Consider the following 27,268-nt stretch of genomic DNA (forward strand, 5'->3'; position numbering starts at 1 on the left):
GATGGATTCTCTAATGCACATTTGTCCACACCCAGTCTATAGGTTCCTCAGGAATAGGAAGTTTTGAGCTTCTGTCACCTTAGAAAACAGATCCTAATGGTTTAGGTGCAGACCAGATCAGCCCTCACTAGAGACACATCCAAACTAGCCCGAAAACACCGAGATGTGTCAAAGTACATGTGGGGACAGGCATCCCAGACACATTCATTACACATGAGAAATAACAACTCTCTGAGAAGCCCGAAATCTGCAGCACTTGCACCTAGAACTTGGAGGACAGCTTGATAAATCATTTTTAAAAGGAGGTTGAAAAGCATCTCTTGTTCCCGTTGTTCATGCATCTAGGGAATCTTTGCCTGCTGTGCTGTTTTTGAGCAAATGCAGTAACATTGGTCAGGCATGGTAAAAGCCCAGGTTTTATTATGGCCTCCTCTTTCTACATGGAGATTAGAGGTTATCTCTGCTGGGCAACTGCCAGGCTCGCACCTGGACATTGGGGAAACAACAGTTTTGTCTTGTGTAAGAGCTGTCAGAGCTAATGAGAGTCACAGCACACTTAGCGGGTACCTTCCAATTATTGAGCACTGCCCCGCATCTGTAGCCACAGCCGCCCTCTTATAAGTGTGTGTGTCCCCTGAGTCAGAGCGCAGCCCGAAGAAGAGTCCCAGGAACAAGATGAGCCCCAGCAGGGCTGCAGTCAGGACTCCGGCCACCACATAGCGCTTCTTCATCTTCCTGTGGGAAGAGACAGGATCATCAACCTTGCTGCTTCTGGGGCACATGGGAACTAGGGAACAGATGATCAGGCCCAAGAGCAGTCTTTTCGTCTACCTTCTTTCATATCCACTGTTTCCCCCCTCTACCCCCAGGCAGCTGACAGCTCTGCACATGGAAGGGCAGTTTGAGAAGGAGCGGCCAGGGGAGGTGCGAGCCCAATTCTGGCCTCGACAGGTACATCAGGGTGATGTCCTGTTTTGAGGTGAAGCAGAATATCAAGAGGGGAGGGGATGCTCAAGATGTCCTGCTACATTTACCTTTCAGTAGTGATAGGACAACCAATTGCTCTTTGTGACTTTACGCTCCGGGGATTTTAGATGCTCAGCAAGCATTTAAGTTACTGCTCTGCTTGGGAGAACAAGGGACCCAGCGTCAGATTGGATTTGATCTAGTTCCCAAATCAAGTCAGCAATACCAGTCAGAGACTTTTTACCAGATTCCCCCCTCCGACACATGCTGGCAGGCCCATTGCCTCCTTTGTAATGTGAGTCAAGGACCGAATCCTGCCCACACCCTGGAGGCAGGCTGGCTTTGCCAAGTAAGCAGCCACCTGTGTTGACCTCTTCCTCCCTTCTTCATAGCCACACTGTGAGGCTTTATATATGACTTCTTTCCATCTTTCCAGCCCTTGCTTTTCAGCAGGTTTCCATGAGTTCTGAGCTGTGGGCAGTGAACAGCTTCCTCCCCTGAACCTCTCAGAGAGGTCCTCCCGAATATTTCCTCACTCAGATTCATATCAAGACCTTTTCTGTGGGCATTGCCGGTACCATTTCTCTATGCCCCTGCCACCTCTGTGCAGAACAACCGTTCTAACAACAAAGCATTTATCATCTTCCCCTTTACCCATTACTGCCATCCTATTTCCAGAGTGATCTACTTCAGTGAGCAACCCACGGATTCCTGGAAGCCCTTTGGTAACAGCTCTGAACTGTTATAGTACCGGCAATGAAAAGGCCCCAAACCAGCAACTATCACTTGGGTAAGAACCTGTCTTGTAGCAGGTAGGTAACTTCATACACCAAAAAAGCAGCAGATTCATAGGTGAAAAGGGAAATCCGTGGAGCAGAAAGTAATTGGTGTTAGTCATGACTCACATCATCTTCAGAGGAAAAATTAAAAAAAAAAAAACAAACAACTTCCTATAATCTGCTTTTAAATACCATGTCTGCGAAGGAGTCTCTGACCAGAAGGTTGTCAATGACCAGTGCAAAACACATCTTAGTCATTAGCAAGCAACCTTGGCCAAAGCTATTTGGCACACCCCAGTGTGAGCAGAACACCCCCTCCTGTTCCAGGCCCTTGGCCAGAGTGCTTTTCCAATGAGCCTGCCACTTCTAGAGGACGATGGCCAGTGCTCATGTCACCATGTTTCCCAGTCCTGCACACAGCTGCTCTTGGGGTGCAGAGGGTTAGAGTTAATCTGTGAGCGAGAACAGGACACCAAGGAGCTCTCCGGCAAGCATATTCCAGATACACACCAGGATGAGACGAGAGCCATTGAGGGGATGAAGAGTCACTGCCATCTTATTGGGACTGACAGTTCATGAAATACAGCTTGAACAGTTACTCTTTGACTCATTTCCTTTCCCATTACAGGGCTGTTCCAGCGAAAAAGGCCTAAATTCATCATACTGCCTTCAGGACCAACTTCCCCCTGTGTAGTGCAGCTTTGGGTTTTCACCACGACTGCTATACTTGTGCAATAGCCAAGATGCCCTTTACCGAAGCGCCTGCCATCCTCAGAGACAAGCCAATCCGTGGTATTGTGCGTGAAGAGTAGATCCACCAACCCCACCCTCTGTGGATGTTCAACGGCCCAAAGTAGAGCAAACTCCAGCAGCCAGAGCAGCACTCGGTGCCTTGCAGCAGCAGCACACGCAGGGTTAGGGAGCGGTGAGTGTGCCAGCACTGAGCTAGCTAGAGAAAACAGGCCAGGCCAGCCAAAGCAAAACTTCTCTCAGAGGGGGAAAGATTAGCAGGCACTGCCCCCTCAACCTCACCCCACTCCTGTTACTTAAATTAGGAGACAGGCATTTGCTATCCAAGCCCTGTATCTGTGAGTCTCGGTCTGAGCGCTAGAGATGTCCATCTCCAAGTAAAGCAGCTCAAACCAGGGTGTAAATCTACCGTATGTGCTGTTCTGTAAACAAGTGTCAACCGAGGGCAGTAAAAGGTAAATGGATGAAACCTCTTTCCAGGTTCTAGAACTTGATTTACCCGCAACTACTTTTAAAAGAGACCAGTGGCGCGTTTGCAGAGCAATGACTGTGCAGGGAAACAGAGAAGCCATTATGTCCCCAACAATAGCTCACACACAGCCTCAGAGTTTAAAGACAGTTTTGTTTGTTGGCAGAGAGAGTTCAGCTTCAGCACTGGCAGTCTCCTCCAGGCTCCACAAGAAATGCCATGGGATCTTTTATCTGCACCCCAGCTAGGCAGAAGGTACTTTGTTTCATCTGAAGGCTGCTCTATGCTGGGCTGTCCTGCAAGCCTGGGGTGACTCAAGCCCCGTAGCTGGTGTGTTAACCCGTAGGCTCCTGGCTGGGGCTGCGCAGTTCTCCTCCACAACTGCTTGCCTCGCTGCCGGGCTCCTGTAAAGATTTACTGCCTTGTCAGGCAAATTTTTCCGAGAGCAGGAGAGGTGAAGGGGAAACCTCAGACGGTACATCTGCTCTCATCTTTCGCCTCCTCTCTGGATTCGGATGACACTCGTGAGCATCTCTTAGACCCTTAAGAGCTCCACACTGAGTGCCCAGCTGCCTGATGAGTGCACAGACCTTGAAAAAGGCCCTCCAACCCACTTCATATGCCTCAGGCGCAGCTCCGGGCCTGCCGCCAGCCCCCGGGGCAAGGATAAGAAACGCACCGCTGGGAGCGGGAGCAAACACACAGACTGTGGTGAAGAAGAGACGCTGATTGCCGGGCACTGCTCCTGCCCTGCACTGTGGTACCGCGTTGCCCTCTGGGCTGGGCCTCTGGGATCCAAGTGGGGCCAGAAAAAGTGAATGCTCTTAATAAAAGTGCATCTGTGCAATCTGTCGGATTGATCCTGCTAAGGAAGAAGCAGATGTACGAGCTAAAGATCTGCAGCTTTCTCTTCTTCAACAGTACAGAGAGCAAACTCAGCTGAGGATAATCCTTTCCACCTTAACTGCTAGCTCATCTCCCATAAACTCCTTAACGTATTTCAGGCCTGACTTTAGAGGGAAGCATCCCTGGCACAGTCCTTACTGCCTTCCTAACTGCTGCCTCCCTAACTGTGTCACAACAGAGAGCCAAACAGGCATTTTTTTTGCCGTACAGCAACTGGGAGATGGATCAGGAGCCTGCCGATATCCATTCTCTAACCCACCTCTCCATATTTGCCCTGTGCCCTGGGGAGATGCGTTGCAGAACAGCTGAGTTTTTGCACCAGTGGCTTTTTTTGAGCCTTGGCTCTGAAGTTGAGTCCCCACTAGGATTTATTGTTGGGAGTGGAGCAGCAGCTGCGGGCCACCACCTGGGCTGACTCCCCAGCTATTGTCTGCTGGGGCTGGCTTTAACCTCCAGATTTCTGCCAAATCCAGCTGTTTCAAAGCTTGGCTAGCACTTCAGTCACACAGCGCTGCTTGGCAGCAGCAATAGATCTCCAGGAGAGAGGGGCTATAAAACCGTTAAAAGCAATATGGTTATTTCTCACTGTTATAAAGGTCCAACAGCCAGTCCTAGTCTTGGAATTCAAAATGTAGTCTGATAGTCTGTCTTAATTTATATTAGGAGAGGGGGAGGACCAGCAAGTAGCAGAGTTATGCTTGTACAAGCAATCCAACTGAGCTGTATTCAGATACGTCACAACATTCACAACCTTATTTAAACATGACGCTGTTTTTGAATTAAAACAATCCCAGTGCAACAGGCTAGCTAGTGTCAGGCAGGGGATACAGGGTCCGACACCTCTGCCAAGAGGGCTGGGGCATGCGGTAGAGATGAGGAACCTGCCACGGTCGGGGAAAGCGCCAGGAGAACTGAAAGAGGAGAAAGAGGAGATGTACCAGCCAGAAAGCAGGGGAGAGAGAACAGCGGGATACCAGAGGATGACAAAGGAGTCCAGGTATGGTCAGGCACCGCCTTGTTCTTGAATGAAGTAGTGAAGGAAGCATCCACTGACAACACCTAAACTTTAACCACAAACTTTTAACCCAACAGGCTTCTGCTTTAAACCCATCTTGCAACAGCTGCATACCTCAGCACCCCTCCTAAGAGTTCCTTGTACTTCCACCCCCAGCCCAGTAGCCAATACTTGGCCATTAGCTTTGAGACACCCGTCCTTGGTTTCCCCAGGCAGCACACGTTATGCAAGGAGAGATTGGACATCTTGAATCTTGTCACAGGACATAGGCTATGCTCTTCTGATAAAACTCAAAAGTCTAATCCATATCAATAACACTGCCATATTTAAATAATTAATAACAAACAGTTGAATTAATGTTTTCACACAGTACTGTTGTGTAGCGTGAACCGTCAGTGACTTTTGAGTGAGAACGTATGTAAAGCAAACAGCCGCAAGATCGCCACAGAGGCCTTGAAAGAGCAGAAAGAGGTTGCTAGCAGAGGCCCAAGGGCTGGTCACACAAATGTCCCGTCACTGATCCAGCATTATGTGACAACCTAGCGAAGGTGCCTACAACTGATCGCACAGGTGGAGCCATCTCTAAAGTGTATATAAGACAGCTACTTGCACTGACACCATACTTGAGGATTGGGTATGCAGAATCAATCACTGAGGTCCTGTCTTGCTACAGGTTTAAGTACTGTTTGACAGGACAGGCTACTTATTCCCAAGGGCTGTTCCCAGCATCCTGCCAGGGGGCCAGGCCACATTGAGAAGTGAAGAAGGAGTTACATCCATCCTTGTGCTAACGGCTGGTGGGGGGGTCCATGTCAACCACCAAGCTGGTGCTGGTTCCCCACACCATTATCACCTTGCTTTCCTCCTCACTGGGAGCTCACTGAGAGATAGTGTAATGAAAAAAGCAAATTATTCCTTCATCTGTGGGAAGCCCTTGCACTAGGAGTCTATGTGCACACAGAGTTAGCCAGAAGACAGTTTAAATTCTCAGGTATAACTGTGCTAACCATGCATTCCCTCAGTTGTCAGTAAGGACAACAGCCAGCAGCTTCTGCTTTCATCTGCAAGAATATCCAGGGTCATCGGCCTCTGAGCAGCTAATTAGCTGGGGTTATCTGCTCTAAGAGCTTGCACTGAAGGAAATTAGGACAAAACCAACACAGAAAGTACACTGCGACTGTCCATGGCTATTTCTGGTGAGTTCAGCTGTTCCTTCCACTTCCAAAGGGAGAAAAGTTCGCAAGATTTGTTTGCTGTTCGTTTTGTACTTTGCTTAGATACCCGTTTTCTAGTAGTCCTGCAAGTCTTAGTATGACTCTGGCTAACTAAATAGGATCTTTGGCCCTTTCCTACTAAAACTGGTTGTTATGCCTTCTAGGGCATGTTATGCCTTCTCACACACCAAATCCAGAGCTCAGGTTGCCCATTCCCCATCAACCACTCCTTCATTACACAATCTACAGTTCTTCGGTTCTGGCAGGCTAATATATGCCATAATTACCCAAAGGCCAGGGCATAAACACCTTACACATCGAGGATTGTGTAAAGATTACAAACACAGTTGTAACATCAAACCTGCTTCCTGCTTACCAGGTTAGAGCTCTCCAATTGCAATGGGGTCTTTGCACCTCACCACAAATAGTCCCAAAGTAGTGGTGGGTGAGCTGGTGCAGGCTGTACACACCTTTACTCTTGGACTGAACCACAATGGCTCAGATGCGCTATTTCTACCCACCCATAGGTTTGTATTAGCCCAAATGGCAGAAAACTTTGCTAGCAATACATTCATGCCTGCTCTTCTACGGCTTTGTTAGGAAAGACAAACTTCCTGAGCGCTCTCCTTTTGTGAACAGTCCCAAAAGAAAAGGGTTTGTTTCCCCGTGCCTTCTGTCCCGTGCTTACACACAAAGGTCTGGTCCCGTATAAGCCTCCCCACGCAGCCTTGCCCTGCAGTTATTGCAATATGACATGAACTTAAGCCATTTAACATTCTAATCTACAAGTTTACGTGCTAAATATTTTTTCCCCTCAGGCCTTTTATCATGACTTACAGCAGCAGTCACCAGGATGCCTCTGATCAGGACTCTGGTTCTGCCGCCAACCATGCAGGCAGACAGAATCTCCCATCCAGTACTGATCTTCATGGTGACTAGCAGGCATTTTTTCCATAGCTGTTTCTACCTTGTCCACACGATGCCTTCTAGAGACTTTAAACAAGTTATTAACAACCACCTCTTGTATCTAAGGCAATCATTCCCAATTCAAGTCTTACACAGATTTCTGTAGAAAACTGTGACTCAACTATTGAAGTGTCTGGAATTCAAAACAAGCAGATATTTTTGGTTCAGTCAATTCTAGGCCACACAATGAGACAGGAGATACGTTCTGGTATTAAGCTGGAACATAAAACTACGCAGTTCTTGTACTTACCCATCACGAGATATTTAGGTTGAAGTCTTACGCCGTCTTCATCTCCACCAGTGACAAGGGAACTAAAGCAGAGTTCAGCCAAGCCATGAAGAAGCCCAAAGAGGCTTCCAGATTCAGATCTAGGCACTGGTCCTGCTTGGAGCAGGGGGACAGAGCAGTCCCTGGAAAAAGGCAGTAACTCCATTCAACTCAGTTAAAAGCCTTCCTCATAGCTAGCATCTCCATGTCGGTTCCTTTCCAGCTGGCCTGCGCCCTGTGTGACTTGCTGCCTCCCCCCCCTCAGATGCAGGTTAAAAGCCTTTAGCACCCTCTTGGTTAAGCCCGGCATCGAGGGCTCATGTGCACACAGATCAATTTTAAGGAGAAAGGCCTCAGCGCAGATCAGTGGTCCCTACTTACTGCTGTGATGTTAAGCCAGAGATGATCGACGCTGAACAGAACTGAGCAAAAAGTCCCTGAATAAAGCAGGCTGTTCCAGCTGGCTTTCAGGTATGCTGTTCACCAAGAGAGCTATTGTAAGCAAGATTTGCAACTCCTCCAACAGGCATTAGGTTTTCTGAAGCCTAATGGCATGTATAGTATTCTGTCCAATGTAGAGTAAACTCTAAGTTCACTGAGAAAGAGACAATCATTTCCTCTTGAAGCAACTTTTTTCCCCCGAAAAAACTTTCCTGTTTTCCTGCAGAAATTTTAGCATCAAATACAACATTTTTTATTTTAAGACACTTCGGCAGAAACTATGAAGTGAAAAAAGGCAGAAAGGTGGAATAAATGCAGAATACCCCATTTCACATGGTTTTCACAGTGTTTTCCAGTTGGGGATTCTCCCAGAAATCCAGAACTGGCAAACTCAATCTCAAAAATGCAAGTTATTAAAATAAAGTTTTATAAACTCATTCACAACATCACTGTTACATTCACTCCCAATTTAAAACCAAAATTCTTCATTAAAATAATTCTATTCTCCCAACGGCTGCAAAAGATGTTTTCAGATGCTCTTCTGCCACTAAACTAGAAGTCATTTATTAGACTTGAGCTTATTCAGACGGGTTAGTCAGGTCCTATCATTTTCTTTTGGCAAGCTTTCATCTGATATATTAAAAAAAGTCACATCATCCCGTATTCAGTTGAATAAGAAATCCCGCACTTCCAGGCCAAGGGGAACGGCTTAATGATAGTAATTTCTAAATCCCCCTTACCTCTTGAGAGTATTTGCAAGTCCGTTCTGTCCTTTTGCACAGATCTTTATACACTGATATCCTTTGAATATCCTCTCTCAAGCAGTGAACCCTTTTCTAGGGACAATACATCCTTGTAGCAGTAGCAGTAACCACTTATCTTCCCTTAAAAGCTCTCCGAAGCGTACTATACTATTTGATATTTGTACTGCTCTGCTCACAGAGATTAACCCATTGAAACTCATTATGTTTCAATTCACAGTACCAGAGGAATGCATAAGTAATCATTGACTAGGTGAAGAATCAAGAACCCACACATTTTAAAATGCCTATTTTAGCATCCACAAAGCTTGTGTATCACCAGCAGAGTCATTCTGTGTTCTTGGATTCGGTTACTACGTGGTGGAAGTGTGAGTTTTCCCATACCTCATCGCTAGCTCTTAAATTCTGATCAAGCAGCTGAGCAAATATGTGGTCATCTTAAGTAGAAGTGCTCCCATCTCCACATGGTCATGTACCCTCACACCCCTCTTGCCTAGCCAACCGGCACCCTTGCGGTTCAGAAAGAGACTGGATTTTAAGTGTGTCTGTACCTTGGAGCTTAAACCCAGACACCCTGACGGATTCAGCTGATTGCATCTGGTGGGAATAACCATGTGTGAGCAACTGCCGGCAATGCAAGGGCACCCGATGAGCTCACATATCTGTTCTTCAGCAATCACACACTACCTTAAATTGTCGTTGGGTTTAGTTCAGATTAATATTCCAGCTGCAATGAGAAGATGCGATGCCTGTTCTGCCACCCCTGCTCCCATAGCAGCACCCTCTGGCAGAAAGGGTGCCAGAGCAGGAAAGTAGGGATGAAGAAACCTGCCCTCCATCACTAAACCTCACTGAAGCTTTTAAGCAACAATCCTACATGTCTGCTTGTGCCAAGTCTAGAAGCACAGTTGCAGCTCACCTGCCATCGAGCAGTGTAGCATAAACCCCAGGAGCAGCCCAGACTGAAGGTAACGAGCTGCACGAACTGTCTTTGGACTCTAAGGACTCGGCTACTAAAGCTTATGCCACTGCTGCTGTCCGTGACTTGCTAGAAGCCTCAGACCCAGCTTTGAACGCAGGACCTGAATGCCCGTTCAGAATGCAGTACGGGCAAATCACAGAGTGCCTGAAACTTGGGCACGGCAAGGATTCAAGCCCACATGTCCTAAGCCTGATTTTTAGCCAGAAGGCTGTCCTGCAAATGCAGGATGAAGCAAAGTCTGCCTGGATGCCAGTGAGCACTGCTAGATGCTATCTCTTGACCTACCAGGATCAGTCAAGTGGTTAATGTCTCAATTCCAAACCTGTCCAGTCCCTCTGCCCCACTCCAACCTTTGATATACTGGATCTTTACTTACTTCAGAAGGATGGTAGCTATACTACAATGACTCATTAACAAAGTTTGGCCTAGCTCCAAGAGTAAAATTTTTGAGAACATGAGCCATGTTTCCTCTGCTTAAAAATACATATTCTTTTCTGTAATAGCAACAAAACGGAGTTCTGTTTAACATTTACATTTGATAAAATCAGTATTATAAAACATGATCATTCCAGCCTTGAGGTATTTGGAAGGGATTTAACATGTGCCCCATCTTTCAAAGAGGACTTTTAAATACCCCTCTGAAGACATAGTATCAAGATGGCAGGTGCCCTCAGTTATATTGCTTATTGTCCAAGAGATCTTAAGAAAAAACAGAAGCTTTCTGAAAAATAGGTACTGGCACAGAAAATATTCTGCAGGCTCAGAAAGATTTGATGTATCTGCTGTTTCTACTGGCCAGTCTGAAGTACAAATTCAGAGTCCAGGCCATATTCAGTTAGTAACACATACCGCTCTCACTGTATCTAATTTATTGATGTGAGACCCATGATGCTCCACAGAAAAGATTGTGACAGGAGCTTTTCCAAAACAGCTATCCTCTGAAAAAGCAGACAGTGTGGAAAGGTATCTGCTCTCTGCTCCAAACAAACTGAACTGCACTTTCAGGCTGTCACACCTTTAATATTAAATGATGAATGTTTTATAGGGGAATTCAAGATGCAGTCTACTGAACTGAACCCTTTTCTTAATTTACTAAGCCCATAGGTGTGATGGTACCAGTTTTTATGCTTAATAGCAACTTTAGAACTATAATACTATGTCCCCGAAGTAGGTCTAGGTCAGAAGAGTGTCTCCCTGTCACCACATTTGTCTCAGAGCGTGCAAGGTGACACGGAAAGGCTGCTAGCTGTAAGAAACTCCTGTTCTAAATCATAATTATCCAACTGTTACTCTTCACCCCCACTGCTGAAAGGCAAGTTTTATAACAGTGAGCCACCAAAATTTAGCAACTTCCTGTGCCCTTCTTCAAGGGCAATGCAGTCTCATCTGTGGCATGTTCTTACTGGCACAGAGCTGGAACAAGTTGGATGCTCCTCAGCGAGTTACTCTTTCACTTATGCACAAGTAGAGTTGAGGATGGGGTCAGAGAAAGTTATGAAACTTGAAGTTAGTGTTTCTGGTTCCGATAAGTGAACAGCTTGCTATGTACAGGTTGCGCTATGCACAACTACCTCATTTCAGTTATACCTAGTCTTTGGGAACTGTCAAGTATCTCTGTCTAGGCATTAATATAATGGACAGTCCTGTTATAACTCAACCCTGCATGTTTCAAGCAGCAAAGCCACACCTCAAACAGGAATACCATGTTTAATGCAGGTGCATTGCTGCCTTGTTAATCTCAACCCATTTCAAAAAAAGAAAAAAAGCACCTCCTGTAGGGCTTGCCACCTCTTTCTGTTTGTGATGTTCATGGCATGGTCATCTTTAACATTCTCCAAAAATTAGCATGCACTATTACACTGAAACATGAGCAACAGAGTGAAATCACCATTTGTTCCTTCTTCTAAAGAAGTGCATCCGTCGGCGTATGAAGCAATGCCTTCACAGCTCTTGTGATAGAACTTGCAGATACTGAGAAGCATCAGGCAACCTGAAGGCACTTCTATATAGTTTTACTTTTTGCTTCTTCCCCTACCCCCTATTGATTTTTTTCCATAGGAATTTCATGAAGCAACACCAGCAATGACTCACACAACACAGATCACACAATCACATCTACTGTTCAGACTCCTCCTTTTTATGGCAGAACATGCAATCCAAGGTCTCAATTTCCTGATGTTTTAACTAATGCGGAGGGAAAAAAACCAAAACCAAAACCAAACAAAAACCCAACCAAACAAAAAACCTAGATTCCAAAATAATAAACGAACTCGAGACTGCATTCACTGAAGAGGTTTCCACAGACTTCAGCAGAACTTGGAAAAGAGCTCAGCTTCCAACTGAAAAAACATTGTAGCTACCTGCTTAAATTCACCTGCTTTTGCTAAATCAAGACCCTACAGATAGAGGAGTGTCTTAATTGCCATGGAGCTGGTTTGAATAACTTTGCGTCTCCTGGAGTAGCCACAGTCTGACTCCTGCTTGTTGTGGACAGCTGGATGAGGAAACGCAGCCCAGGACTGGTACCTTGTTCTGGATTAGAAAGAAGAGCCCTGGTCCCGGAGACCCCGCCTTTGACATGTTAGAAGGGCTTCAGCACAAACAAAACAGCTATATGGGGACTGAGTGGATTTTCAGTGGGGGATGTTGCACCTCTTCTCCTAAAGCGGTAACCAGAGCTGTTGGATTCAGCTTTAGTAATCGGCATGAGATGGAGATACCATAGCATAAGAAACAGCCAAGAGCAGAAGCAGGTCTTTGTTTTCCAAGCATGCATGGGAGAGGGCCATTCTTTTTGTTCTGGTACTGAGCACACAGTCTCCTGGGTGCTGTTCTGGTCCTTCATGTGTCTAAATATTCATTTTCCTGGGCAGAATCTGTTCCTTCTCACACAACTACAGTTGCCCTTGATAGTTCCTTGCAACAGAAATTACTTTACAAAGAATTAAATGTGGCCTGCTTGATTTATTTCAGGACACTTCTTTCTGCTTCACAGGCCAGTTTCCCCTATACGTGACTAATCCCGACATGCGCTCTGCTGAGCGCTCTCCCTGCTCTGCATCAGGAGCTCTGTTCTCTCCCACAGCATTGCCCTTCCACTCTGCTTCTGGAGGACACTCCCAGCATCTATACATTGTCCCTGCAGCTTTTCTGGCTCTGCACCTGCTTCCTGGCCTTCCCTCTTGCTGTCAGGTAAGAAACCTGCCAGTACTTGACCTCCCATCCCAACAGGGTCTGCATTTTCCAACTTACCACTTAGAAGTACAGAATGATGTGGAAAGAGGTATGCAAGATCTATGGGTTTCGGCCCACTCCTTAGACCTAGCTTTCTCTGAAGAGGACTACTTGCCAGCAGGACATTGACTTACGTAAGAATTTGTCATCTTTAGGACCCCATGAAATCTGCCTTCCAGTGTTTGTATAGCTCTGACCTCTCTGGTAGTTCTGAGAGTCTTTCCTCTTTAAGATTGCTAAAGCAGCACTTCTGTTATCAGCATACCATGTCACTCATACTACACGCAAAACCAGGGTCAAATTGTGCCTCAGTCTTATGACCCTACATACCAACCTTTCCATTGACCTTTTCAACCCAGTAAGGAGTGAAGACCAGCATCGAGGTGGGTGGTAGATAGGGGACATTCAAAGGCTTGGATGGGCCATGCAGAGGTGAAGTATCTTGCCCAGTGACCTGGTTGAGATACCAGGTCACTAGACTCCCAGCTCCTTTCTCTGATCTCAGCCTCTGTCAGAAAACCCAATTCCTCTTGAAACCATCAGTTCACGTACTGCTGACCCTATTAAGGCACAGCGTTAAGTAGCTCCCCTAAAGGGTGAATCAGCAGCTGTTCAGATTGCCTGGACAGAGACCCTGCTGCCTGTGACCTGGCCTGCATTAACCAAGAGAATCCCAAGTCAACACAGTAGATCAAGACCTGGCAATCCCTATAAAAGATAAACACTTGCTCTTCCAACCTGAGCCTGAAGGCTTGTGAAACAAGGGTACACTTGAATAAAGTACAATTAAAGAGCTGGAAAGGTACATAATAAAGGGAAAGAAACAACTCCTCTATTTCACACCCCAATCCAACCAAAATATGGAGATGATAAGATAAAATCGTGCTGTTTACTCACTACTTTAAAAGTTCTGTTCTCCCTGGGTGCAGTTCACCTTCAGGTAGTGACACCAAAAGAAGACGCTTCTGCCTTGCTCTCTTGCCCCTTATCCCTCTAGGGTTCCCAGAAGCAAGGATTTCAAAAGCAGGATCGGTCACACAGAGCTGAGTGGCCACAAGACTTTATATATGGGAGCGGTCAGAAAGGGAGGGTGATGTAATGAAGTCATATCTTTGAGCAGTAAAGGCATGCCACCCTTCCCCCTCTTCGTCCCTGAAGAATTGCTGCCTCACAGGGCAAGCTGAGAACAGTGGTCAGACACCTTCCGTGCCGTACTTTCTCACGGCAAAGGGAACGGCATAGAGGGTGGAGAGCCAGGAAAGACCAGACTTGAATGGAGACCATACTTTGATGTTGGTTAGTCCCAGGAGTGAATCCGTACTGGCAAAGTTGTTTCTTTCCTTTTCTTCATGCATCGAACAATACTCTGCCAGTTGCTGGTTTTGCTTGTGGCACAAGCCCTGACAGCAAGGACACCCTCTGCATTAGAGCACCGTTGCCCCCATACCCACCCTGTTAGGGAAAATCCCATTCCTGCACTCTTCAAAGTTAGCTGATGCTGGAGCACTGCCCAGCTCCGTGGCCATAGGGGCTGGGAGCTCTGTGGAGGAGAAGGAACGTGCATCCTATAAAAGGTGGTGTCCTGGACACCGACCTGGGAAGCTCTTGAGAGGCACATCCTGCCCTTCTCCATCAGAGGAAGTCTTGTAGCCTGTGAATGGAGAGGAAATCTCTCAAGGATGTACCATTGCTCTCCAAAGGGAAAATAATTCATTTTCAACTTCCTTCGTTACAGTTTTGTTGATCTTTCATTGAAGGGCTTGTTTGACCATGAAAAGCCATGTCATGCATTAGGACAAGGTTTTACCAATTCAGAGCTTATAAATTATCGGTCGAGTCTCTCTGGAATAGCTGTATAGAGATGCCAAGTCTAACAGAAGATGTGCGTCTTCTCAGCTGAGGCAACTGGAAAAGACAGGAGCCAGCCCAGGCTTTCACAAAGTGAAATTCATAGAGTTACTGTCACCTACCAGCAACTGCACCAAGATCTGCAGGCAGGGTCATGCAACAGCAGCCACATGAATGCCACCAGCTCATAGAATCGAAATCCCGTACCGACAGGAACCTCCACGGCTAGTTCTTAGGTTTGGGTGGGGAAGGGAGATGTGGGAATGACTCTTGCAAGCAGAGGTGCTTGTGCAATGTGTAGCGAACTAGAGAACGATCTTACTTTTTCCCCTTCCCAGGTTATTTTTCAGCCAGAGATCTCCCCTGTCCTCTTCACGTAACACTGTGCCAGCCTAAGTAAGGGAGCTATTTAAGACACGGTAAATAGTGTTCCTGTACACTAAATCATGGTCCAAATCTCATTTACCCTAAGGAATGGGCTTGCTTTGATAGCATCAAGGGACTCAAAAGCAGATACATATCTGAGTTAGATCCCCTTCTAACTGCTAGGAAGTCTGCATAAAAGGGTTGGGTTTTTTTCAGATCTAGGACAAACTAGCCCATTTCTCCTCCATATCTAAGACTTGCTTGCTGTATTTGCACTCCCCTGCAAATTACATACACATGATCTCAGTAAACTACTCTCTCTTGTTCTGTTGGTTTGGAGCTGTTGGGACCAAAACATAAACAATTCACATTGAATTCTTATCATATCCTTATCCAGAGGAGAAATCTGCACCCCTGGCAGGCATTTTTCAGTACGACCACAACTGCAGCAGACCCCATCCATCCCAAGGAAAGCTCCCCATTTGCTCAAGGGGCAGCATGTCTTTTACAAGATAGTTTGGAGGCAGCCTAAACGTGCTAGATGGGTGGCAGAGCGAGCTCTAACCAAACTGTAAGCACAAAGAGGAAGGACAGAGTCATAATAGGTCCCTTCCTTTATTTCTCCACCGATACTCATGCTAAGAGAGGGAGAGACACAAGGGAGACTGTGTGAAGCTGTCTACCAAATAACAGCCTCCAGTACTCGCTGCACCTACAGGAAGATCCCCAAACTCCATAACCTGTCCAGATTGCCAAATTCTTACCATCATCGCCACAAAAATTCTTACTACTTAACAGCATTTTTAAGCTACTATCAGGGCCAGGGAGCCTTACAGGCCAACGTGAGAAAACATTCACATCCTCACTTTAGAGACAGGGCAACAAGACAATCTTGCCTGCGGCTTCAGAGCAGGTCAGTGCCCGGGTTGGAATAAGGAATCTTCCCCCAAGATTCCTTTAAGCACGTTGCTAGACATCACCTCTCTTCCCTGTCACGTGTCCGATATATACAGTAAATCCAGACACAGTTGGAAGTGACAAGTGCAGAGGCTGACAGTGATCTAATTGCACAGTGCCTGGAGCTCCGTGGGCTGTTGTTTTCACTGTTTCTCATGGTTTTGGCTTCTCCCCCACTGTAAACAGGAAGAGAATAAAACATGAAGGTAACTCCATCTCCTTGTGAAAAATGACAGCAGATTAGATTCCAGCAGAGGAGCCGGGGAGAAGTTCAAAGTGTTTGCCACTTAATAGAAAACTTGTGGATTACTATAGAAAGTTGTTGGCTGACTAATTGCTGTTAAAGTCTAACCAAAGCAGGAGGGCCCTAAAACCAGAAGAACGAGGACTCTTCCCAGGAAGAGCCAAGGTCCACTCTACAGACCGCCACAAATCTTTTTTCCATTCTGCCTAAGAATCAGCGTGAGTCAAAGACGTGAGGCATAGAAGTTATTCCTGGACGTGAACGAAGACGGATCCAAGGCTCAGCCCCATGGAGATCTGTGTGTGCAGCCCGCCCAAACTTTGTCTTGGGAGAGCCACACTTCTCAGGAAGCCTCACTTCTCAAGAAGCCTCACTACCTCTTTTCGCTTTCTCAGCAATTTCTGCTGAAGGATCAGCTCTGCTGCTCTCGGAGCAACAAATGAAACCTCTCAGCATAAAATTCAGCACATCCTGGTAAGCCAGAATCAGTCCTGGGTTACCTTAGTATGGTAAGTTTTCAACTGGACCACTTCGCAGCTCCTGCCCCATAGCAGCGTCAGAGTTGCAATCTCTCAGAGAGGGATGGGGCAAAGCAGCAGAGGCAAGAAGCAACGCAGCCATCTCCAGATCCGTCATCCCTACTTGTCAACCCGCATCCCCAGGCCTGTCGGTGCCTGCCTCTACCGCTGCACACTGCGGGGCCACTTAGCTGACATGGTGATGGGAATCAATCCACCTCCGAGGGTGCTGCAGGAGCAAAGAGCCACTGATAGCTCTTCACGTGCTATGTGGGAAGAATTTTCACCGAGTCCCTGAGAAAGCTTTAGATAAATTGCTAGTTTGCACTGAGTGTGCAGGGGCTACGTACTTTCTGGCTACACCTCCACCAGTCTCCAGAGGGCAAACCCATCTCTAGGATGAACACCCAGAAACAAGAGCTTTATGGGCTGGAGAGCTCTGATTTACACCAGGACCCTTTTCCCTGCTGTGGGCAGGTTAAGAGGGTGCTCAGCAGCAGTACAGATAATTCATATAGCACTACACAGGAAGGTCGCATACCATGCCAGAGAGCTCATGCCATAAGCGAGAATCTGGATTTACATCTGGTTTATTCCAACGGCTCTCAGCACCTCACACTGTTTGCTCCCCAGAATGACAGCCCTGGGAAACAGATAGATTTTCCTTTCTAAAGATGTCGCTCCCTGCAGCTCTGAGTACCCCCTCATCCTTCAGGCTCACAGATAGTCCAGTTAAGACTTTGGTAATACAGTTCACCTCTGTGTGGCCCTTTGTGACCCAACAGTTTTGACCTTAAGAGGGAAATGCGTGGTACAGATTTAATCCTGGTGAAAACATCCTTGAGCCATAGCCCATACATGGGATGGACACTACTGTACAATGGGGCAGGCTTCTGTCACAGCCCTGTCTTGAATAGCCTCTGCATCTGAGTGCAGAAACCTGGCAGGTTTGATGCTTGCAGCATCTCCTCCTCTGGGCAAAGCATAACATAGGACTGTGGAAGGGATAAGGGCTCTCCTGTCCCGAGAGGGGCAACCTGCTATCAGGAGAACAAGACTCACATCTCAAGTACAGGTCCCAAAGCCCTAGATGGGAGAAAAGACTCCCTGTCTGGTTTATCTGACCCCCTGCCCAGCCTTCTTTAGGCTTGTTTATTTCGGTGCTGCAAAAGGCACCGGAGATGACCATTGCTTTTGAGATATCAGAATCACAAGCCTGTGCCTCAAAGCACACGCAGCCTTTCTTGCAAACTGTGAATGGGCCAGCTGGGCTGGAGGCAGAGAGGCAGAGGCTTTATCAGCACGGCTCCTGGGAAGACCCACTTGCCATGGCTTTGGGAGGAGCACGCGTGCTGCAGAGGCTGGACACGCAGCACTGCACAGCGACCAAGCTTGCACATGAGCTTGGCCCCATCAGCTCCATCCCACACGGATGAGCTGCTCTGCATTTGCTCCACAGCCTCTCTGGGTTGGGATGGGGCAGATCCTGGATGTTTTACCATCTGCTGAGCCCACACCTGCTGCCGTTTCCACTGCCAGTGGGAATCACAGATCCCTTTACCACGTTTCAACCTGATCTCTGGGGAAGGGTTTGTTTGCTTTCTCAACGTGCCATGGCTGCAATTAGCTGGCAGAGCAGGCAGCAGGCCAGTTACACCTGCACAGCACAGCACAAAGGGATATGAGTGAACAAGCCGCTTTTAAGCCCCTCTTACCAACTGGGACCCCTGACCACTGCTCCCAGGCAATGAGAAATGGCAACAGATGGGAAATCACAGGCATTTCTCAGGCTCTGCCCTCTCAAAGATCAGGGTGTCTCCCACAGGTCGAGAGGAGGGGTACTACAAACATAGGCACTCCCTAAATTACAAGAGCCACAGCAGCCAGTGCCACCAGGCGCAAATGGACATTTGCAGGGGGGGCAAGTGGCCTCCCCAAGGAAAGTCCCTCACCTTCCCCTGCAGACAGACGCAAAAGGGCTTCCCACAGGCTGGGGCGATATTCCCAGTCTCCTTCCTTCCCTAGATGTCGGGCACGCATCCCCGACACCGGCCCTCTGATGCCTGGGGAGACAGTATAACCATTTTCCGATAGCTGTTGTGCCTCCGTTTCCCCCCTTGTCCCCTGCACAGTCGCGGCACTGGGGAAGAGGGACGATTTGCTGGTGAGGTCAGCACTGGTGTGTAATGGGGGTTTGGGGGAAACAGACCTTGGGGACTCGATGGGGCTGCTCCCCTGTGAGAGGTCCCATGGCCAGAAATGAACTTCGAACTCCAGCAGGGCAGGGCTGGCCTGTGCAGAGACAGGAGTCTAGATAAAAGAGACTTCTCTCTTTTTTTTTTTTTTAAGAGAGCAGGAAGGAGCAGGGAAGAGAGGCAGAGTCCGGGGCTAGGTTCGGCTGTTCAGATCTGAGGCTACCAGAAACGCTGGCTGCTCTTGAAAGGGCTTCCTGCCCCCCCCATGCTGCCCCAGCTGCCTCGCTGGCCTCTGCCACAGAGATGCCACCAGCCTCGAGCTAATTTGGGCTCCTGGGGAAGAGCACAGAAACACAATGGTGACGGGAATGAAAAGCAACGGGGAGGACGACACCCAGGAGACTCATCCTTATCAAGGAACAACCTTATATCAAAAGGGAGCCGTGAAGACAGGGAAGAGCTATTTGTAAAACCCACAATTAAGCCAAATCCTGCAGTTTTCACATGTTGATTCCCCAGGAACACCATCCTGAAGACTGCCCCAAAGTGGGCAACCCTGTGCCAGGCCAGGCCGTGTGCCAGATGCGCTGCACATACAGCAGTAACACACCCACTGCACAGTCGCTGTTTGCCCCGTGCACGTGCTTTTTAATTACATTTTTTGTTTGCAAAGCATCTCTTATAGGAAAGACAAATTGCATTACTCTCAGCTTATTAAAATCACACGCAGAGTTTCTCAACTGCTAATTACACCCAGGCAGCAGTGTCACTGTAATTAAAGCTGGGACACACGTTTGGGGAGCTGAGAGCCCAGCTGTCACACAACCCCTTCCCTCTACCACTCCAACCAGATGGGCTGGCCAGAGCCAGGCTCAGCCGCCGCAATGAGCTCAGCCTTTCCCAGGACTCGACCTGCCGCGATACCCGGGCACAGCCGCTACTGTGCCACGATGGATGATGATGCACGTAAGGCCACGCACCTCCTCAGCACAGGGGAACGAGTCCCCCGTGCCAAACCTCCCCAGGTTACAGCTGGGCACCCACATTGACTCTGCTGCGTGGGCAGGGGCTGGGCGAAGCGAAACACACAGCCTTGGGGTTACAGCGCTGAGGTTTGGGGGGTGAAAGGGGGTTTACTCCTCTTTCTGCTGCTAAATGATTGCAATAAATCACGTTGCCTGTCTGAGCCTCCATTTCCTCGCACATAAAATAGATTTTGGGGCTTCCCTGTTAATTAAGGGGCTCTGGGGACAAACGGCGGAAAGGACTCTTGCTGGCACCCGTCTCTCACAAACACCTTAAAGCCTGTGTAAAAAAACCACCTGCGCCTGTGGCACACCAACAGACTTGGGAGTGAATTACATAGGGGAAGGCGTGAAGCCCTAGAGACCGTGAGTCCCAAAGTACGAAGAGACAGCAATAAAGGAGCTTACAGACCTGTGAGAAGCCAGGAGCTCGCTGGAGAACCAACCCTTCTCTCTGCACCGCTTGGTCTCAGAAGAGCAACTGCAGGTGTGCAGACAGCCGTGCAGGCAGCACAGCAAAACACCTGCGCTGAGCTCAGGTGCCCCAGAAGTAGAGCTCTCCAGAGCACAGCTGGGACCGACTAAGCTTTGGGCAAGTGGGGGCTTGACACCAGTGCTGGCCTCCTGCTGCCGAGGGGATGCTTTGGAGAATACCACCTCCAGGAAGATGGAGCGCTAATTAGGGAAAGCAGATAAACACCGCATCTGTTTCAAGAGGAGTTTCCTTCCCACTGAAATCCTCACAGTTTCATTGCTCAGCAGGATGCAAACACATCCTTAAATGACTTCCTGCAGCCCTGGTTTCAAAGATCAGTCCCTTCAAAAGCAATAACGTGCCAAGATCAATAGCAGCCCCAGGAGAGCTCTGAGCATGCCAGCTCCAAATCCACTGAGCTATCACTACAGCCAGTTACCTATCAGATGCTAAGGGGTAATTCTACCTTTTCACATTTGAAAAGGCTACTGAGACTTCCTAAGCAATCAGGCTTACTTAAGTACCAAGAAAAAAATAAATGAGTAGGAAAATTTACATTTCAGAAACAGCATGATGTGCCTGTGCAATATATCCTGCAGAGGCAAACCAGCAGATATAGTTCACAAGCAAAGAGGAGCAGAGCTCAGACTCCTGGATGGGATCCCGAGAACAAGAACACGTTCATATTCCTCTTGAACGGTTTTACTACTAACTCCCTGAAGTTGCTGATAGGAAGTTCTGGGAAGCAGTTATCAGGTAATCATTTTTAATCCAGTACAAGTAACAAGCGAAGAACGAATGCTCAAAACTTCATGCAGAAAAAGCTGAGTGGGTGCCCTATGGATGCTAGAGGCAGCATGTTCAATATATTTACTTGTGGCCCAGTAATGAAATGGCAGAAGATAACCTATGGAGCTAGCAAAGGACGTCAGGAAAAATTCAAAGAGCTTGTGGAAAACTTGAAAACATCTGTGAAACAGGGCAGACAAGCAGATGAAATTCAATATAGAGAAATACGTAATGCCTGGCTGTGATAAACCAACATGAAGGATGGATATATACTGATGGGTTTGAGTTAGCAGCTTTTTTCACCACCATTAAACATCTTACACAGATTTGTGGGAAAAAATGCAGCAAGGAGGAAGCAGGAATTTGTTAGCTCCTGATTCATCCCCTCTTATTTAGAGCTTATAAATGAAACTGGGTCTGTAAAGAGGAAAAGTATTCCTTTGAAAAGGATAGAGAGGACAGAGGCAGAGTTAAGAATCAAAGCTGGCATATCAAGCTACAGCTATAGAAGCTTTTTGAAAAAGCAACAACTTAGTACAAGGGACTTACCCAAGAAATGGCATAACATAAAGATTATGCCCAACAACCTATGCCTATATTGAAAACCGAAGTGTTTTACTGTCTAGGGCATTCACTTAAGTATAGCTAACTGTAGCTCCCCTTGGAATAGCATTGAAATCTATCCAAATAGGAGAATTCCAGTTCTGACAGAGGTCAGGATTTTCGTCCCTTAAAACACGTGTGCAGCATCAGAGCACGCCACGGGCACACAATGCCTGAAAAGCAAAGGCAGGATTCCCGAGAGCTTCAAGCCTTCCTCTCCCTACCTGGAGCCTCCGGCAGCGTCCTACCGCCCAGCCTCATCTCACCTCCAGCCTCCGAAAAGAGTCACTCTCCCCGCTCCATCCGCCCCACAGACACACCTGCGCGCTTCGATCCTACCTGGAGCTAAGTGGGATTTTCCATGCAGGCGGTGCGGCATCTCAGGGGTCCTGCCTGGCCCAGGGCTTGGCGCCTGGCCCAGGGAGAGGAGAGCCTCTTCTCCAGAGCAGCCGGGCTGTTCCCCTGTGGGTGAGAGGCTGGGTCAGTCCCAGTTCTTGTACTGGGCACTAGATGGCACAGATGGGAGGAAATTCAAAGGTAGCCAGCCTGCGATCCGTGGCGTTTCGGACAAGGGGGTCCGCCAGTTGTCCAGAGGAGGTGGCTGCCATGGGGCATGGATGTGCTGCTAGCAGCAGCAGCATCCCACGGGGGTATCGCCCTCCGCGGCGTGCCCCCCTTGCCACTGCCCTGCCGCATTCCCTCTGCATCCCATCCTCTCCTGTCCAGCCAAAGGGTCGCCTGTGCTGCACCGAAGCCGGACGGCCCTGCAAGGGCCGTGGCCTCCAACCATGCCCCTGCCTCCTGGACGTGACCTGCTATTCCTCACCAAGCACAGGCTCACCGCCTCGGGCATGCAAACACCTTGTTCGCGGAGTAGCCCTATATTTGGCTCAAACTGCGTCAAAAAGAGAAGGGAAATCCTCCCTGGGGTCGACTGGCCTGTTTCACTGTGAGGCTGCACCTTGGGCATCAGCCTGCAGAATAAGAAATACCACCCGACACCAGGGAGTGTGGGGAGAGACGTCAAGAGCCGGGTCAGTCCCAGTTCTTGTACTGGGACCCCATCAGCGATCCCTCTGGGGTCGAGGTAGGTCTGGGGAACGGCACGCCGGCACCTTTCCTTTGTCCCGTGGGATGATGGTGCAGAGGGATGCACTTGGTCACTGCTCTTACAAGCATCTTTCACAAGGTAAGCTCCTCTAAAGCAGCTCGCTTTTCCCTCCGGTTTTCTTCCTTTTCAGCATTGCTGCCTGCAATCACTGAGGCAGGACCTGTGGCCCAGAGCCTTCCCAACCTCATCTTCCTCAATTTCTTTAAGGCGTGGATGAAATTCCTTAGAAGTGAACCGTGTGGACTGACGCGATGAGGCAAACATGGGCTAAGCCACGCAAAACTGCTGTGGTAAGCACAGAAAAGGCCAAAGCATTTTTTTATGGTGAGAAAAAAAGAGTAGGGGAAGGTGGAAGGTTGTACATCGGCCTCTGCTGTTCTGACATTAGAAATTCACTTTACTTCAAAGGTTAACACAGTTAATGCATCTGGTGAAGATCATAGGCTCTGACAGCCTGTCTGGAAAGGCTCCGTCTGTAGCACTGCCCAAGGGACAGCGCGTGCAGGATGGCACCGAGGTGAGCAGCAAGCTTTGTCCACAGGGCAGAAGTGGCACACATGGGCGTTATCCAAACCAAACCTGAACCTGGCAAAGCCCAAAAGAGCTTTTGTGCCGAGCAGCTCAGCGGTGCCAGGTATTAATGACACAGACAAGACTCCTAGGAAAAGCCTGTTTGCTGAAGGGAGCGGCACTGGACAAGCTACGCTGCAGCCTCCTGGAAAAGATCAAGGCGGGCAGCGCTACCCTTTCCTGCCTGTCTGCTCATGGCACTGCCCTGCAGACTGAAGCGGATCTAGGGATCACCTAAGTTCAAACCCCCCAGGGCGAATCCCTCAGAGTGTCTTAGGCGAGAGACAAAACATAAATCAGATGCCAGCAGCGTAAGATCCAAATTCATCGATGGTGTGAACAGGGCAGTAGGTCAGTTTGGCTCAGTGGCTCTTGTCTTTCAAAGGCTGGAGTGGGTGACACTGGTGACCAGGGCACAAGCTGGAGGGATACTTATGCTAGCTCCAGGGGGAAGCTCCGGTCCGGTGTCCAGAGGCTGGCTGAGCAGTACAGAACAGCTAGAGAAGCCCCTTCAGCACTGGGCTTTAGAGACTTGCTTCTGATCACCCATCTAAGTCTAAATGTTGGGTCAGTGGCACGTAACAACCTGGCTTTGAAAGGTTCCTGGACAGAGGAGGAAATGCTTCAGAGAATGCTTTTATGCTCCAATTCCCACTTTGAGCCCTGCTTCTTGTACTCTTCTACTACTCGGGGTTTTTTTAGCTGAGAGATGTCTTTTTATCCTTGAATATAGATGGAGAAAAACTAGTCAAGCTGGAAAGAAATAAAAACAGCTGGTCACTTTTCCAGGCCTGCCATGAACTGTAAACAAGTTTTTAAAAGTTTTTTAAAAAGTGCTGAGGTCTTTGGAGAACATGAAAGTCTGAGTCAGTGGTGTCATCCTCCTCAGCAGAAGGACTTCTTATGTGTCATCCTGATGGCTGGACTCGCTTCACTCTGCCAGAGGCAGCGATGGTGAGAGCACTGAGCTTCCCATGCAGACACCACTCAAACCAGCCACCAGCATTTTCACGCACTGTGCCTGCTCAGATCAGACCTCCACAGTCCAGCTGGCTGGCCTCCAGCACCTGGTCCACATACTCCCCCAGAGGCCTGTGGTTGCTCTCAGTGGTTTAGCACTGCTGTTAAGATGCTTAGAGCAAATATAATCTGTGCACTTAGTGGTTTCAAACTCCAAAAGAAGCTTAGCAGCACCAGGCGTTGCCTTCAGCCTCTCCTGTATGGGCTTAAGATGGTTTAATTCTTTTATGAAACTGTAACTCCAGCCCATAGCCTTAAACTGTGGAGGTCCCTTCTAAGCCAGGTTTTCTAAAAGCTCTTTAGAAATATTTTTATGAGACACACAAAAAAAAGGGATCCCAGAAGGACATACTTACTATAAGATCAGATCTTTCTGCCTCTTAAAGGCTGGAAATGCAAGAGCCGGTGGCAAGGCTCATTTTAAGTCCTTGCAGGGCTTTCCCCCACTGTTTCTCCTGTCTTAGATCAGCCTCTCAAATGGTCTAATGTATGGTAATGCCTAGAGAGGTCCCAGGGCCTTCCCCTGCACCTCCCATCAGCCTTGTGAAAGCATCAGCAGGCAAGCAGCCACCGCTGCGTCCCAAAGGCAGGTGGCTGAACAGCAAAGCAGCCCCTGGGACCACGGAGTGCGCCTGGACGTGCCGCTTCCCGGCGTCTGCTTCATTAACTGCATTTGCTCTGCTGGTTTTTTTTTTTTTGCTTTACTGCCGCCTTTTACAGGCTGATCAAAAGCACAAGGTGTTACGAAGGGGACCTTGTGCTGTTGCCTTGAAAAGCCTCCTGCCGGTCCCAGTGACTCTCCCTTCCCTTTCTGTAGGGCTTCTTGTGGGTCTACCAGGGGAAAGCAGAGAGCTGGGGAGGACAGCAAAGGTGGCCGGAAAGCACGCGCCGAACCAGGCAGCAATGGAGAAGCGGAGAAGGTGGAGGGAAAGAGCGGGGAAGTGCGAGCCTGGGGCAGAATGTGAGAAGAGTCAGGGCTTCCCACCACCTCCCTCTGAAAGCCCCCCCAAGGGCTGGAAGAGATACCCCACGCTGGAGGTGTGTGATACACTTCCTGAGTGGGACAGGACAGGACCCCAATCCTTCCAGAGCTGTGGCGGGTGTCTCTGGTGGTGCTTTCAGAGCTGCTGCTCTGCCTTTCTGCCAGGCTCTACAGCAGTTCAGCACAAGACTGTGTGTCCAAACCTCACGGTATTCAGCTTCACAGTCCAGCTTAATTTAATCAAGATAAAATTCATCTAAATGAAATGGGTGCAGCATGCTCCCGGAATGGAGGTAACAGAAATCCTCCATGTACCTCAGATACCTAATTAATTCATCAGGGAAGTAGCGGAAGCTCAGAATTCTCCTGTGCTGAGAAGTCAAGTTAATGCCACGCGTCACTGGAGCGGACTGGTGACCTTCCCTGCGCTTGCAGTAATGTGTCCCATTTAACTGTGACCACAAGATCACAAGTTGTTAACATTCTCTGTTCGGGCAATATACAGACCAACAAATCTGCTTTTATGGGCCCTGCTAGAACTTGATTAATTTGCCTAATCATGAGCAGACCGGTGTCCATAATTACTTAGCAGAACTCTGTCATTTTTATAACCCATCACTGCAGAGATGCATGCCTCAGACCCAGAACACCACCAAGGGGCCCCATGGGCTGCAAAGAGAGCCTCAGCTGCAAGAAGCAAAAGGCTTAAGGCCTAATTAATATTACATGGGCTATCCCTACCATTTCTCCATCAAGTGCAGAGTCTCAGCAGTGCCTGTCTGCATGCAGTTGCTACTGCCAGCACCGATGCTGCGGGAACTCCCTAAGACCACAGCCCAGCTGATGCTGTGTCCATCTTTTATCTCCCCACCTCCACGCGCTCTGCAGAACCATTAAGGGAATTTCTTCCCCGAAACGGCACTGTCGTGGACAGGTGGGCCTTCTCCAGGTCTGTGCTGCTTTGTTCAGTCAAGAGTTTATGGGTGTTTGGACTATGAAGCTCCCCACATACATTTCTCCTTGAACAGATCATGGCCAAACAGTACGTGCATTTGCCCCCAGATATAACGGAAATAAACCTGGAGCCTGGACTAGCTCTTTGCACGTATCTCTCCACGGCTACAGCTCCCTTCCCTGCAGGAGGCTTGGCTTTGAGGGATCTGCCAACAAGCTCAGAGCCACGAGAAATAACAACTTGGGAGCTCAGACAAGCTGGTTTGCAGGCAAACAAAAGCTGAAGCTGTGAAAGTGTGAGGCAGTCAACGCAGTGTCTGGCAGCACAGCCTCACCACCGCCTTAATCTTCTTTCCCTTCTTAAGCACTAAATTAATCAATTACATTTCCAGCCCAGCAGCAACAGTCAAAAATGTAACCTCCATTATATACAAGGCAAATATAATTAGGATTGTCATTTGAATCCAGCTTGACCAGCATACAAATCAGAACAGCCTCAGTGAGCGTGCGGGTGTGCGTGCCTGGTTCCTCCCAGGCAGGGACAATTGGAATTGCAGTCACACCGCGAGCACCACGGGGTATTTCAAGGAAAAGGGCAGTGGCACGAGCTCTGGTTGCAGCCATCCAGCTCCCAAACAGGGCAGAAGCACATTATATAGTGCAATCTCAAGGCAACCCCCTGGTTGTGTCAGGGAGGAAGCCACAACCTTCCCAACCACAGCACGTGAGCCTGATCTTTCAGCCTAGCACTGCGTACGCCACAGACCCTATAGGGAAGAGACGATACAAAAAATGAGAGTACTTGGCAACCTCTGCCTAGGATGCCAGTGTGAATTTGTAAGGGGTGAGCAGTTACTATC

The 27,268-nt window shown here is 48.4% G+C and overlaps 1 protein-coding gene across 6 annotated transcripts in view; it reads right to left on the reverse strand.

Moving 5' to 3' along the window:
• Positions 1-27,268, reverse strand: part of GGT1 (gamma-glutamyltransferase 1) — a 61,174-nt gene that overhangs the window by 10,903 nt on the left and 23,003 nt on the right. For 3 of the 6 annotated variants that reach the window (XM_052797811.1, XM_052797806.1, XM_052797810.1), the window contains one exon: positions 568-735. In XM_052797811.1, coding sequence (XP_052653771.1) covers positions 568-731 — 164 coding nt within the window. In that variant the 5' untranslated portion in view covers positions 732-735. Of the gene's footprint in view, positions 1-567; positions 736-13,648; positions 13,816-20,316; positions 20,394-22,110; positions 22,239-27,268 lie in introns of those variants that run through there. The other 3 variants (XM_052797808.1, XM_052797809.1, XM_052797807.1) reach the window with 3 other exon arrangements.

This window comes from Harpia harpyja, chromosome 9 (genome assembly GCF_026419915.1).
Source record: "Harpia harpyja isolate bHarHar1 chromosome 9, bHarHar1 primary haplotype, whole genome shotgun sequence".
In the NCBI taxonomy this organism is placed as follows: domain Eukaryota; kingdom Metazoa; phylum Chordata; class Aves; order Accipitriformes; family Accipitridae; genus Harpia; species Harpia harpyja.